The sequence below is a fragment of the Cicer arietinum genome, chromosome 6 (assembly GCF_000331145.2).
Source record: "Cicer arietinum cultivar CDC Frontier isolate Library 1 chromosome 6, Cicar.CDCFrontier_v2.0, whole genome shotgun sequence".
NCBI lineage: Eukaryota > Viridiplantae > Streptophyta > Magnoliopsida > Fabales > Fabaceae > Cicer > Cicer arietinum.
In genome coordinates, this window is record NC_021165.2 from 7,309,168 (window position 1) to 7,324,301 (window position 15,134).

Here is a 15,134-nt window from a genome sequence, read left to right on the forward strand (position 1 = left end):
AGGTGCTTGCGAAACTAAAAAATAATTTCACCAAAATACATTCCAGGCAGTGTGTGGATGAGGCTGAACTGGCTGAACATGTTGTTGGTTTGACATCCAGTCTAGCTTCTTGTCAATTTAGGTACTTGATGGCTCTATTTTTGGTATTGAATTGGAGTCCTGTCAAACTTTGATGGAGAAAAGCGTTACATGCAATACTTCTACACGTGAAATCCAGTTTTTCTAAATCCATTTAAGGGTTGGTTGAAGAAAAATGGAATTTGATATGTCTATTGATTCTTTGCAATATCTATGCCAACAAAAATAAATTCAGTTTCTTTTTGTAATTTTCTTTTTTATTCATCAATTTTCATGCATTTTAATTGTTTCTTTATATTTGTATCTAAGCACACATTTTTTCAGTTTGTCAGAACAACTTATTTACATGTACTAAAATTGGTGTCACTTTGGAAAACACCATAAACAATACCTACTTTTTAGCACCATAAGTATGTTCCGTATATTGTTGTTTGATTTATCTATTTTCTTACCTTAATTAAATATTTATCATATTGGTTCATTTATTACTGCAGAAAGAAATTAACTAGGTTATCTGTAAATGCAAATGGATCTCTTATTTCAAAGGATAGTGTTGACCGGAATTTGATAAAGAAATCTATGTGGTGAGTGACTTTCATGTTATTCTTAGTGTAATTTTATGTAAATTCTGTGTGTTCAATTCAGTTCACACAACTTGTATTTATAATGGTTTTACAATAAATACACTGAATGTCTAATTGATTAGCACGAACCTAGGAAGTTGAATCCATTGTAATTTCAAACATGGAGGTCAGTAACATTGATGAACTTGGCAAAGGTCCAGAAAGAGAGGGATTCGAACCCTCGGTAAACAAAAAGCCTACATAGCAGTTCCAGTGCTACGCCTTGAACCACTCGGACATCTCTCCTACATAATGATTATGCCCAGAAACCCAGTGAAACTCCTCCAATATTAACTACTCTCTGTCTCAATAATTGTCACATTTGCAAAAAGTATTTGTTCCAAAAAAATTGTCACTTTTGGTTTCCAATGCAACCTTAATTACTTTTTTCCAATTGTACCCTCTAATTACAATTACACCTCCCAAATTGTTAATCTCCACTTTACATTTATTGTAATGAGAATACACCAATAGATGATAAGGATATTTGTAAAATCACCATTCTCTTTCTTTCATCATTATTTCTTAATTTGTGTGAAATAGTCAAATGCGACAAATATTGTGGGATAAAGGGAGTAGTAATCTAGGAATATTGACTGATTTAAAGTACTTAATTCTAACACTTAGATTATCTTTAATTTGTTTACTATATGTCCTTATTGATTTTATTATTTTGCTTTCAACATATTATTGTTGTGAATCTGTGACGTGATCATATTACAATATTATTACTTGGAGAATTCCTTTTACTTTCTCTCTACCTGAAGGACTAAACCTGATAACTTCAAGTTTTCAATGGTTATATATTGCATTAGAGAAATCCTAACACCGTCTTAATGAATTAAAATTTTAGGGTATTGCCATCAGAAAAGGCATTAATACTGTTTTCTTGAGATATATATATATATATATATATATATCTGGCTCCATTTCTATTATTCCTTACCTATTATTTTCATCTTTTTTATTTGTTGTACTTTTGCTCGTGTTCTTGATATCTATTTTCCCTTTTCCACTTGTTTGTGTAAGAGTCGGCAATTAGCATGAGTTTGTAATGGGTGTCGGCATCTTGCAGGGGCTTTTTGTTCCTTTGTAATGTTGATGCAAATTGAAAATGGTACTAATTTGCTATAACTTACTAGTTTGTGCAATAATTTTATATATCTTCCAAGATGCTAATAATTTTCAGGAATTTTTTCATTATTTTGTTGGCAAGTCACAAATATTATTTGGAACACTTATCTTTATCTTTTGTTACCTGTATTATTTGATAATTTCTTGATATGGGAATAGAACTTACTTTACTTTTGCTTTCATGACTAGGTTAAAAGCTTTGGTTGCTATCCCCAAGGTACAACCACGATTCGCAGTTGCTATTTGGAAAAAATACCCAACCATGAAGTCTCTGTTAACTGTATATATGGATCCAACTAAATCAGTAAGTGTTATAAGATTGCATTTGGTCACAGTTAAATTAGACACTAAAATGCAGTTTGTTGGACATCTTTAATTGGACACTAGAAGGCATTGCCCAAATTTTTATTGTCTTTTCTTAATGATAGAAGATGCGCAAAGATAAATAAGACTGTAATTTTATGGCTGCAGGAGCATGAGAAGGAATTTTTACTTAAAGACTTGATGACAGAAGGTTTGCTTGGTGGTGACAGAAGGTTAGGTGAGGTTTGCTCAAAGCGAGTGTATAGAATTCTAATGGCTCAAAAGGGATCCATCAGAACAGATGATGTCGAGAATGGTGCTGATTTCTTTGAGCGTTAATCAAACTTAAGACCATGTGAATTATGGAACAAGAGTCACACTTCATGGTTCGACTTATTTGATCCGTAGAGGCTTGATAGCTTCTCTGGATCAAGCCGAAAATCCAACGTAGAGATGGACCTACGAAACTGACCAAAATCATTGCCTTCACTAGGGTTGATCATATCAAGTATAGATGCCTGTAAGAGTGTGTAGTTCTTTATATTCTTTAGAGCATTAGGATGGCCTTCAGTTTTGGGAGATATTCTCTTGCTAGAGAGAAAAACTGGAGATATAGATGCATTCATGCTCCGTTCGCTAGTAAATATTGATGATGATTTGCTGCTGCTTCCACTATTTCCCGTTTCTGATCCTAGCATGTTTTGTCCTATACTCTTCTCCTGTCAAAACCAAAGGATAAATGTTATTCTCTTAGTTATAATTATTCAATGTTGTAAAACTCTGATTCAACTGGTACGTCGATCGGTTGGCCAGGGAATCGGCTTGGTAAACATTGGCAACACATTAATGGATCAGTTATGCATACATGCAGGTATAAATTTGACGGACCCGGCCAGTTCTAGAAGAAAATTGGGGAGCTGGGGATAATTTGATTACTATAGAGACTCACAATAACGAATGACCTATATTGGATCTTACCAATATATTTTTGAACTTTATTTTGCCAGTTTTAACTAGGAGTCATCTTTTAAGGAGTCAAATTCCCCACAAATCTACAATTAATAGAATGATGCAATTACACAGTCAAGAGATTTAGGTTGTTGAACGAAAATCCAACAATTCATATTCGATTTAACAAATTGTCTTTCTAATATGAGATGTTCGATTTTCATCCATCAACTGGTATCTTTGAACATAGTGATGGAAGAATCCAGTTCCTAGTTTTAAAGGGTTTTGGTGAAACGTGGAACTGACCTCCTTTGATAGTTCTGAATCTGTCTTGCATTGTTCAGCAGCTTGTTTCATTTCTGACAGGCTTATATTGCTTGCACTTCTTTTGGATAGTTTCCCTTTTTTCAAACCTTTGCGCCTATATCATGAAAATCAATAATCAACCCATCAATCTTGTCCAATGCTGCAATGTGGCTATCAACAACACATAATTTAGCAAGTTTACAATGGTTATAGGGAAATATTATATACATTGACCACAATGCAGAATTTTTTTTCCCCACCACATCCATCTAGGGTATTTTTAAGATTGATAGGAAAGAATAAAATAGAGTGAGTTAGAAGAGAAATATTATATATTTTTTTTTTAATAATAAAATAAGAATAAAGCCATAAGAATTTATACGGAGGTATGATATTATAGAGTCTTTTTTATTTTTCATATTTTCATCATAAAAATATATTAACAATACTAATAAATTTATCCTATTTTATTTCATTTCACTGTATTTAATTAATCTAATCTTATTTTATTTAATTCCATTCCATTTAAAGTAGCTCACATTTTTTAAAACGCATAGGGGAGGAATTGTTATTTATTTAGCAAGAGGAGACAAGATTTTACATTCTATAGTGATTTGAATTAGTAACCGCAAAAAATAAGTAGCTCACATTATTCCAAAATGATTGCATACCTTTTTCGTCTCTTATTTTGTGTGTGTTCATCATCACCTTTGTTGACCACTATCGGTAGTTCTGAAATGTCGCATGCTAATGGAAAAGATTTGAAGAACTGCAAGCAGTAAAAAACCACAAAGTAGCTCAAGTTGATGATTTATTATTGTATTAAAGTATTTGTCACAAAGTAGATCAAATAAAATAAATGAGAAGAACTCACTTCAGTTTCAAGAGCAGAGGCAGCAGTGCCACGATGTTGTGGGTCCAAATCAAGAAGTGTAGTCAAGAGATTAAGGGCAGATAAAGGAAAATCTCGAAAGTTTTCTTGAAAACTAGCTTTATAACGTTGTGGTGGACGGAAACTTGTCCTCAGCTTCATTTTTGTCATGTAATCTTCTGAAGGTGAACCACAAAGTTTGTAGATCAGATGTAGCTGTTCAATCTACATACATAAAACAAAAAAAATGGTTCATCTTAGATCATTTTTAAAGAGGGTTATATAACGAATTCATTGGAGAGAAAAGTACACTATTCTATAGTAAGTAGCTTACTTTAAGGTGTAAAGTAATACATAAACAAATCAATACTTCATATTACATCTATGTGCATAATAAATCTAGAGTGTGTGAACATATATATCAACATTTCATTTAATTATTAGGATTTAATTTATATACATTGTTAATGTAAATAGTTTTTAGATTGTCAATAAATCATAATCATTATGTCATTAAAGATGTTCGACTTTTATCAAAATTATCTCTAAAGTCATTTTTATAAATGGTTGTAATATTTTCATAGTATAAACTTTTTTACAATAATATTGTTTAGCAATTAAACTCTTGTTATTAATTGGCAAAATATTTAATAATTTATTAACAATACTAATAACTTCATCCTACTTTATTCCATTCTATTGAAAGTAGCTAACATTTTTAAAAAACCCAATCAAGTAAATAAGTATAGATATAATAATAGGTTTGTTTCTTTAAGATTCTTTTAAAATGCCTTTTATTATGTTTTAACTTTTGTTATAATATTTTATAAAAGAATTTTGAAAATAAAATTTCAAATAAAAAATCAGTTTAAATAGTTTATCTTAAAATATAATTTAAAGTATTTCATAAATTTGTTAAAAAAAGTTTGTATAATGAAATTTCAAAAAATGCTTAACATGAAAAGCAATTTGAAAAAACTCTTCATCAAAATCATTTTTTATGTATATTTTTTTAAATAAAAAAAAAAGTGATTTTCATCATTTGAAAATAAAAATAAAAAATAATTTTCATCATGTTAAAATATCTAATAATAAATATCTAAGTTATTGAATATTAAAATTATATTTTTAATTAATAACATGAATTTAAAACAACTTCTACTAATTTTAAGTAAATTTTCGTAATTTTTTTTTTAATTTTAAACAAACACACCCACAATAATGCATTATAAAATCGATTTCAATCACTCAAATAATAATGATCAAACACGAATTTTTACGTAAAACTGGAATGTGCAATTATGTAAACTTACAGTCAATATTTACTTTCATTTTAAAAACTATACATCCATTTGAAGTTTTGTGATGGCACTTAAAGAAAAAAAAGGTTGAAGTTATACGACGAAGAATCAAATAGTTTTTATAATTTTATAGAAATTTGTAGAACTTATCTACTCAATAAAATAAAACTTTTAATTTAATTATAAAATTGATGAAATTCAAAATTTATAATGAATTATTAAATGAAATAATTAAATGTTTAATGTGTATGAGGCACAACATTCCACTACATATTTTATCTTCATAAAGTCCAAATGAAGGTTTACCTCAGTCCTCCCAGGCATAATTGGCCTTCCCACAAACATCTCAGCCAACAAGCAACCTACACTCCATATATCAATGCTATAATCATAATCAGTTGAACCTAAAAGAAGTTCAGGAGCTCTATACCAAAGTGTCACAACTCTATTTGTAAGAGGCCCTTTAGGTTTTATTTTTATTGAATTTGCAAGCCCAAAATCTGCTATTTTTAGCACCCCTCTTTTATCTATTAACAAATTTGAAGCTTTAATATCTCGGTGCATAACTCCCCTCTCATGACAATGTTGGAGTCCCAAAAGTAGTTGTTGCATGTAACATTTGATCTGTACAAAATACAACCAAACCACACCATTATTATATTAATTATCACAAAGTGTTGAACCAAATATCAAATGTGTACACCTAAAAAGGGACTAACATTTGTAAGTTTTGAGCTGAAAATTCAATAATGGTGATAGAGTTGGATACTCAACTTAATCCATCAACTAAGATAGCTTTGAACTGTGAATTGCTACCACAATTATGGCCACAATATAACAATTTTTGAGGTATCTACAATAGTATTGTAACCGCATCTGTATTTATTATATTTACTTTCATTTTACCACAATATAAATATTTGCAGCATAACTATAATTAGAAGTGCAATTTAAAATAATTGATATTTGATGATTTGAGTAATCATTAATCCAACAAATCACCCTAAGTCGTTAGATTATTCCAACAATCCAGCGGTTAGATTAATTGAAGAGTTGAGTTTTGGTTGGAAAAGCAAGAAAAGCCAAATAGAATCCACCTATGGCCTTAGGTGTTCAACACACACACATAAACTTAAATCATTTGATTAAAAAGAAAATTCAACCTGTGGTTGAGTGAGTGTTTCTTCAGGGCGAGAAATAACTCTAGTGAGGTCACATTGCATGTATTCAAAGACTAGATAAAGACTATATTGCATTCTTGATGTTGCTAATCCTTCAAGTTTGATGACATTGGGATGATCTAGTGTCTGTAGTATCATGATCTCTCTTGCCATAAACTTTATGCTTTCAGAATCTGATGTGTCAAATCTTACTTTCTTCAAAGCAACTATCTTTCCACTGTCCTTATCTCTGGCTTTATATACATTGCTATATGTTCCACGTCCTACCTACAATAACCAAATCAATAAATCGCTATAACATAATAAAAGCCCAAAACCCATTCTCCCAGGCTCAACATAAGTGCTTTTGAAAGTATGAACCAACTTCAAAAATAAATCCTCTAAAATAAAGAAAATATTCTAAAAGTTCGTGTGGTACCTAATTCAATCTTACACAATTAATTTATAAAATGATAAAATGATGCATATTTTTTTATATTTTTTTATAGATAAATACATTTTGAAGTCATATCACATTAAATATCTAACTCTTAACACATTATTTAATGTTTAGGACAGGATATATTGAGTGTTACCTAAGCAATATTTTGATATCAAAAAGTGATTCAACGGATCTTAAACAGAGATTTTGATATCAATTTTGAATTTGAATTCACACTAACTCAACTCTTATAAAACAAGTTGTAAAGTAAAAAATATCTTAAACTTATAAACATATTTTAAGATTATATTCGATTGAATCAAACATATATTATATACACAGTTAATTACTCTATAAACTTTTTTAGAGTCCATTTGATGGACAAGATAAAAAAAACATAATAAAAATAAGTTATCATATCATATTTAAATTCAGTATTTGATTAAGTAATATAATATAATAAGTTAATTTAGAATACTATTATATTTTGTCTCTCTAGTTGAAATTTCTATCTTTAAGATAAATATAAATTGGATTAGAAACCCGAATATGATAAAAAAAATAATTTACTCAATTACCTTTACAAAATATAATTTAAAAAATATAATAAAAACTAAATATAAAAACAATTTATAAAATATAATTTAAAATATAAAAATGTAAATCTAATCGAATATAAATATAAAAATAATTAATATAATTTGATATTAAACTTAAAAATAAAATATTAATAATTAATTGAAATTTTAAAATAAATATAATTTATTTACAAAAGTATTTTTGTCATTTGCATATAATATAAATCATATTTTTATTTATATATTACAAATAAAATAGAATTATCTGATTACTCACACTTTTTAAAAAAAAATTATTTATTTAGTAGAATCAATGGATAGTTTTAAATATAAAATTATTTTATCATTTATTTAATTTTTTTAGTATCTTTTTGAATTATAAATATTTAAAATATAATAAGTTAATTTAAAAAAAAACTAATTAAATATATAATTATTCACAATGATAATTTTATTATTTAAATATATATATCATTTCATGATTGGACGTATATCAAATATATGTTAAAATAAAATATATATTATTATCATGTTGATTATTATGTATGTATGAAACACATAATATGATGATGTTTATTTTTATCACTATCTTATGTTATTTTTATTCAACTTTATATCAAATCTTATATTTATCTGTCCCTCTAGATTTGAATATAACTTAGACACTAATAAATTAATTATACACGATAAAAAGTGTGTAGACAGAAATTATTAGATTATGGTTATTACTGACCTTTCCTAGTTTTTCATAAGAATCAGCAGTCTTGCGAATCAAAGTAGACAAAACGTTTTGAGGAATATTATCAACAAGCCATTTTGGCCAGTCACCGTCACCCACTTTAACTTCATAGTTTGCAATCATCATCATCCTCATATTCTTCTTCTTATCACTCTCCTCAGACTTATCATCAGCAACAACCTTTGTCTTATCACCTCTATCTCTATCTCTATCTCCTTCTCCTTCAGTACAAGTCTTATAATGTCCACTATTCACAAACACCACTCTCTTCTTAGTCTCCACTCCCACCTTCACATACCGATCATTCTCTCGTTTCAAATGGCGACTTCGGTTTTTGTTTTGTGGAGGAGTGTACCTGCTGTTTACACATCCCATGGTAGAACCAGCACTCTGAGTTGGAAAGATATCTACGTTTCGGAAACAATTAACTTCAAAGCATATAGATATAATAGTTGTAATTAATATAAAAAGAAAACAGGTGGAATAATTAAGAGAGAGATATAATAGATAAGGTGAAAAGGAAGGTGCATGGAAACTTCCCTCCTCTGTGATATAAAGATAGCCGGCACCATTAAAAATAGACAAGTTAGGAATTATGGGAAAGGGTCATTTCAATGCCATCAATATATCTTGGCTATCTCCGTCAATATACAATGCTTGCTGGATTTCAACTATGTTCTTAACGAACACACTCATATCTACTCAGGAGTCTAAATAATACTGCCGTACTCATACACATCACAGATAAATAAATTCATTCATTCATTCGTTCCCTTCTTTTTCCTACCAAATACACTGATTTTAAAATCATTATGCAACGTTCATGTGCATTAGATGCTTGTCAATTGCAGCGTAAACTCATTTTACATAATGCACAACCATTCCTGTTGATCATATATCCCTATTTCTTCATAATCAACTCACTTATATGCACAAAAATACATATTATGTGGCCCAGCTTCAATCTTTTTCTAAAGCACACAGATTGTAATATACAGATTTATAACTCGAAAGACTGATAATTTTTCCGGTTTTTTAAAACTTCAGCATTAAATTGTTGAACTTACATATGCAAGTAAATTCCATTTCTGAATAACAATTTTCTTCTTAGCCTTCTTCCAATTCGCACTAATACGATAGTTTCTGAATAACAGGTGAAATATTCAAAACAATAGCACAGAATTTAATTACATTTCAAAATCCAGCACTTGACACCTAATATATGGCAAAGCAACCGATTTGAAACATTGTGGACAAGAACGGCTTCAAAATCATTGAAGAGCTAAGTCAAAGAACTAACTGTAATTTTTACACTTAACAACTCAGTATTCTGTCTGTCAAACAAAAAAGCTCGGTATTCGATCTTTACTTTTTTTTTTCTTTCCATTTCACCATGTCTCTACAGCAAGTGATTCTATTACGTACAATTTATTCATGTTCCCTTTTTTTAAACAATATGTGTTTGGATCGGAATTGGAAGAGGTCAAAACACTCTAGTCTCCAACATCTAAGCTGCTATTTAACAAATTCACCAATACCAACGCTGTCTCCGCCAATGTGTTTCTTTGCTAACATGCCAAGATCGAAAGGTCCCATAGAATCATTCTGCATTTATGTAGTATATTAGTTAAGTAAAAAATCGCAGAAAAAAAAACAAAAAATACAACTACTGAAATACTTTAAAAATAAATAAATACCCAGCTGATGCCGGTTAACCCAAGACTTCTTTCATCATCATACAAACGTGAAGAAAGCAACAAGTCTGTTTGAGTCTTCTCGGACGGGGTACTTTGTGAAAGTCCATCTGGATCATTGACCTTATCAAACACATAAGAAACACCGTTCAGATTAGCAAGGCATTTTTTGTTGCAGACTTAGGTTCATTTGATAACAGTAAGCATTCTATTCATTTGATACAGTAAACATTTCAACAACAGATTTTGATTGAGAATGTTAGCAACTGACCTTTTCTGTACATGGAAGCTTCAATGAGTTTGGAGATACATCCTGACTGCAGGCCACGGTTCCACTAGCAGTCTGCACATCTGCTCGAGAAGATAACTTTTGAAGAGGAAATGCATGACATGTTTCTTCAGCATCCAATATGGATGTGCGCAAGGCTTCAGCAGATGGTGTTGAAACAGGAGGTTGGCTAATTCGGGAAGTGATAAAAGCATCCAATGAATCTGAAATTAAATGACTTGTTTGAATGGTAGCATTGCTGCCAAATAATTTTGAATCAAACTTTCCCAGTAATGATACTTCAGACAGAAAGCCGCCAATGCTTATATTGTCTAGACTATCAATCCATGGCTGTTGAAGGCTGCAACTTTGTTTTAGCTTATTATCCTAGTTAGAACAAAACAAGCATGATTAGAAAACAAACATATTTTTGAAATGTACTGGAACTGCGTTTTTTATAATTAGTTTATAACACATACTACATTTTAGCTGATAGAGGACTGGCATTCAGAATTCATTCTAAAATTCAAGAATCACGACCAACCAACCACTGTTTTCACCAACATGTAATACAGAATCATAAATAACTAATAAAAAATTTATTTACACAAAAAAAAAAAAAAAAAAAAAAAAAGGTTAAATAAAAAAAAACTAAAAAAAAATTTTTTTACAAAAAAAAAAAAAAAAAAAAAAAAACAGGTATTTTGAAGGTTATGTTATCCAATATGCTAATTAACGGAAACTTTTAACTTTTTGTCAATGTCCGTATAATATATACCATATAACTCTACTGGTTGAAGGGCAAATCATCACCAAAACCATTTCAATATTTGTAGATTTTCATATCTAAAACTAAGGGCCTATTTACTTCCTAAAAATGTTTTCAATTTTCATTTTTAGTTTAATGAATAAGCAGCATTCCTCTTACTACTACCAATAAACCATATGTCAATTTTCATTTTGACAATTGTATTCAGGTTGTGAGTAACAGTAGTGTTTTCAGAAACCGTGAAGAGAACTCAGCATTTTCAAAATAATGGCTTGGTTTTTTTAAATTCACTATGAGAACAGCTGGACCAAGACAAACATGTTTTTACAGTTTAAACTCATTATTTATTTTACAAATGAAAACAGGAAATGGCTAAAGTAAACAGAGCCTAATATTTGTATAAACCAGATCCACCTGCAACACCCATGTCTATTGCAATACATATTTGTTGGTAATTTAATGCAATGATGGATCTGTACAGATGTTATTGTAATGCACAACGAAATATCTAAGAAACAGTTTACCAGAGGATCAGCAGGTGCATTGTCCATTTTCTGAGCCACAATTTTACTTGTTACATTGTCTGAACAAGTTGCTTTGTATTCTGCAGTTGCCTCAATCTTGTCCCGTTCATCAAATAAAGACTCTACATCATTATTGCAACCTCTGTCTTTTCCTCCTGACTGTACACCAGACTCGTAGGGAATTGGCAAGGAGGACAAACCAGGGGGCGTAGGCTCATGTATGCTAAACCAACCATACCTTTAAGTGAGAGAGAGAGAGAGAGAGAGAGTTACAACATATGATAGAAAATAAAACATGATAGAAAATGAACAGTATCATACTTCAACCGGAAAGTTGCAGGGCTTCCAACAGCAGTATACACAGCTGCGGCTGTAGTTTCGATGTCATTAATTGTCCACCTTTTGCAGTCAGATAAATTTCCCATTCTGCTGTATGGAAAAAGCAGGGGCTCCCCTTTGGCTATACTTGAACTTCCCCACTTCGTTTCAAGGTGTCTTAGAACTGAAGAAATCTTCTTTTTACCACTTAGTGTGAGTTCTAAGTATGGATTATGCCCATCCTGAAAAAGAAAATCAATTAAGCATCCCAACTTAATGCATGCAAACTAGGACAGATGTTAAGTATACAATTTTGTCCAAATGCTTCATGTACTACATACTACCTTTTCAAGTCCTGTTCGAATTTCTTCATTTACTGGAAAAAGTTGTAACTTGATTTTTGCAGAAGAAATGAGTGTTTGTCCTGGACGATGTTCAAGCTCAAGCGCCTCTCTCATCTTCATAAGAAATGTATCTTCACGAGGATGTTCTGGGCACAATCTCACAGGTTCCTTAAATAGAAAATGCTGATTCTCTTTGTCAGTCAACAATTCCTCACTGCATCCTATAAAGAAAAAGGGTTTAACTATATTTAGTGAAGTGTATAGAAACAATGGAAAATGAATGTTAGTACAAATTTCATGAGTGTGTCGCCTCACCCATGAAAAAAACATCATTTCTATAACAAGTTAACCAACATATAGACTTACTGAACCTACACTATTCAGTCTAAGCTAAATTATTTCTTCAAAGATGCAATTAATAAAATCAACACAAAAGGTAGATTGTCAAAAACAAGTCACCTCTTGCTTTGTGATCCAATTTATTTGTTTTCTTGGAAGAATTTTTCACTCCAATAGATCCTTTCTTTAGACTGGTTTTTCCAGAAGCATTAAAAGTTTTGCTCTCTTGTGACCTCCCTGTTTTCATGATAGTTCAACCTTCCAGAGAGTGATAATCATAAAATGATCTGTTGTTATACTCTTAACAAAGAACAAAGTGACCAGAAGAAAAAAAAAAAGCACAAAAACAACAAATTAGATGAATGTTTAAAGACAAAAGAGTAAAAAAAAATGGCTGGCAGAATATTCATCAAAGAAAAAACCCAGGTTCACTTTTAATACAAACTCACATGGTATGACATCAAATAAAAAACTATCAAAAATCCCCGAAGTCCAGACATTTTCAGATTATATTCCCACAACGAAAGCTAAGTCAATTGTCAACCCACAAGAATTTTCTAGCATTGAAATTAAAACAGAGGCACCAATGTACAAAAGCAAAAATGATGGAAAATTGCACTACCTTCCCCTCAAATTGGTTTAAATGACACACAGCCCTTCTATCTTTGGAACAAACTCTCACTTCTCTTATTTGTTTAATCATGTGACACTCACCACCTCAGGAGTCAACAACCTAATTAAACAAATAAAGGAGATAAACGTTTGTTTAAAAAATGGTGTGTTCTTCATTAAAGCAAACTTCAAGGAAAGTGAGTACAATTTCCCTAAATAAGAATTATGCATGAGCTAACAATTAGAATAGCAGATTTAAAATTTGCAAAAATCCTCTAAACTACCGGTCATGGAGAAAATCTACGATGAAAAACCCCCAATTTTACTCTGGTTTACTATAATTATAAAAAAAATAAAAAAAAATACATTTTCCTTTTGGCCAGTATTCACTATTTACACTATTATCGAATATACCAAACTCGCAATAAGAGAAATCAAAATTACAAGATATGCAAATCTAATAGTCAATCCCACAGTCCAAATCACAATTTGAATCACAGTCATAAAACTCACAAACAATGCAGCACTAGCATCCTATATCAACTCGAACGAAACCCTAATTTGACAATTGTTACGTGATTCAAATTACGAGAAATTCAAAATCAAATCGCGTCAAAACCATAAGAAATGATTATGTTACAGGTAGAACAAAAAATCGGCACGGAAAATGGACGAAAGGAAGAACGGGTTGAAAGATATTGATACTTTGATACAGATGATGAACGTCGAAATCGGAAAAAAGATTAATTAAATTTAGGAATAAATGATAAAGAAGTAAAAATAAATAAAAAATAAAAGAAGGTGAATTGAGTGAGTTGGGGTTTGACAGAGGTTAGAACCTTGAGGAAGCACGAAACGGAGAGTGAATTGGAAAACGGAGAGCGAGAGAAAGGAGCGTGGATGGGGAATGAAGAGAAACAGTGTGCGGGCGCGGGAACGAATTAATGTTGAAATTTGTAAAAAGAGGGAAGCGAAAAAGAATGAAAGTGAGGGACCCCACCTTATTTTCATGACCATGGCGGTAAGGTAACCGCTTGGTACGGTTTTACTTGGCGTACACTATACGAGTCCTCTTGATATCATGGGCTTTGACGTATGGGCTTTATACGAAAGTCCAAGTGTTATTGCAAATTTGCATAAAGTTGATTTTTGTACTCCCAATTAATCATATACCCTCAAATTTTTTAAAAACCTAAAAAAATTTATTGACTGAATGATACCAAAAATTATTTTAAAATCTCATCCTCTCAACTAAATTTCCTTTTCATTAAAATTTGGTACACTAAAATTCATTACCCGAAATTTCAGATTTCAAATTTCTGGTAGTATAATTATGTTATCGGAAATTTCGCCACCAAATTTCCAGTAAAGTATTTATAATACCGGAAATTTGAAATTTCCAGTAGTTACATTTTCCTTATCGGAAATCTCAAATTTTTGAAATTTCCGGTAATTATTTTACAAAAATTTCAAAATTCAGCATGTTATTTATTTTTATTTTTTGAAATAGGAATGGAAAAAATACAGTTAGTATGTATAGATCTGACTTAAACATTTACAACTGATCAAATTTTTGAATCACGAGTAAATTTTTTTTTTTTACAAATAATGAAAAAAAAGAACAGTGCCGAAAATTTCAGTGACAAATAAAATTTCTAGTAGTTATGAATCAATTCTGGAAATTTCATTTTAAAATTTTTTAAGAGTTTCATCCAGAAATTTGAATTTTCCGATATTGAAAATAAATACCAGATATTTCAAATTTTTGGGTGAAAAATTCCAT

At 30.5% G+C, this 15,134-nt stretch overlaps 3 protein-coding genes across 13 annotated transcripts in view; 1 reads left to right on the forward strand and 2 right to left on the reverse strand.

Annotated features, from left to right (window-relative positions):
• LOC101507834 (crossover junction endonuclease EME1B) overlaps nt 1-3,073 on the forward strand; it is an 8,939-nt gene extending 5,866 nt beyond the window's left edge. The window contains exons 9-13 of one of the 2 annotated variants that reach the window (XR_001144084.3): nt 3-121; nt 573-662; nt 1,777-1,818; nt 2,025-2,139; nt 2,307-2,328. Coding sequence is in view for 1 of the 2 variants with exons in the window: in XM_004503933.4 (XP_004503990.1) it covers nt 3-121; nt 573-662; nt 2,025-2,139; nt 2,307-2,477 (495 nt within the window). In the remaining variant the exon portion in view is untranslated. Of the gene's footprint in view, nt 1-2; nt 122-572; nt 663-1,776; nt 1,819-2,024; nt 2,140-2,306 lie in introns of both variants that reach the window. The other variant, XM_004503933.4, reaches the window with a different exon arrangement.
• On the reverse strand, nt 2,207-9,507 carry LOC101507521 (probable serine/threonine-protein kinase At1g54610). Its single transcript, XM_004503932.4, has 7 exons — nt 8,478-9,507; nt 6,728-7,012; nt 5,871-6,188; nt 4,267-4,488; nt 4,064-4,161; nt 3,393-3,507; nt 2,207-2,857 (listed from the first exon to the last, which is right to left on the reverse strand). The coding sequence occupies exons 1-7, from the start codon at nt 8,856-8,858 to the stop codon at nt 2,513-2,515; spliced, it is 1,764 nt and encodes a 587-aa protein (XP_004503989.1). The 5' UTR covers nt 8,859-9,507; the 3' UTR covers nt 2,207-2,512.
• A 250-nt stretch (nt 9,508-9,757) lies between these two features.
• Nucleotides 9,758-14,366, reverse strand: LOC101508371 (TSL-kinase interacting protein 1). Of its 10 annotated transcripts, none has more exons than XM_027335781.2 (9): nt 14,191-14,308; nt 13,362-13,472; nt 12,860-12,997; nt 12,401-12,621; nt 12,060-12,298; nt 11,739-11,976; nt 10,449-10,832; nt 10,181-10,300; nt 9,758-10,088 (listed from the first exon to the last, which is right to left on the reverse strand). In XM_027335781.2, the coding sequence occupies exons 3-9, from the start codon at nt 12,984-12,986 to the stop codon at nt 9,999-10,001; spliced, it is 1,419 nt and encodes a 472-aa protein (XP_027191582.1). In that variant the 5' UTR covers nt 12,987-12,997; nt 13,362-13,472; nt 14,191-14,308; the 3' UTR covers nt 9,758-9,998. The 10 variants fall into 10 exon arrangements, with proteins under 10 accessions (XP_027191582.1, XP_027191581.1, XP_073226124.1 ...); XM_027335780.2 differs by having other exon boundaries at nt 12,860-13,039; XM_073370023.1 differs by lacking the exon at nt 13,362-13,472 and having other exon boundaries at nt 12,860-12,976; nt 14,191-14,366.
• Nucleotides 14,367-15,134: the final 768 nt, after the last annotated feature.

What these genes read in the sequence shown, in the direction of transcription:
- LOC101507521 (XM_004503932.4), bottom strand. Translation starts at nt 8,858, where the DNA reads ATGGGATGTGTAAACAGCAGGTACACTCCTCCACAAAACAAAAACCGA. An exon ending in AAACACTCACTCAACCACAG is followed by an intron (nt 6,189 to 6,727) that starts GTTGAATTTTCT and finishes TATTTTGTACAG; the next exon opens with ATCAAATGTTACATGCAACA. An exon ending in CAAAATAAGAGACGAAAAAG is followed by an intron (nt 3,508 to 4,063) that starts GTATGCAATCAT and finishes TTCATGATATAG; the next exon opens with GCGCAAAGGTTTGAAAAAAG.
- LOC101508371 (XM_073370023.1), bottom strand. Translation starts at nt 14,362, where the DNA reads ATGAAAATAAGGTGGGGTCCCTCACTTTCATTCTTTTTCGCTTCCCTC. An exon ending in AGCTTCCATGTACAGAAAAG is followed by an intron (nt 10,301 to 10,448) that starts GTCAGTTGCTAA and finishes GTGTTTGATAAG; the next exon opens with GTCAATGATCCAGATGGACT. An exon ending in GGTTAACCGGCATCAGCTGG is followed by an intron (nt 10,089 to 10,180) that starts GTATTTATTTAT and finishes ACATAAATGCAG; the next exon opens with AATGATTCTATGGGACCTTT.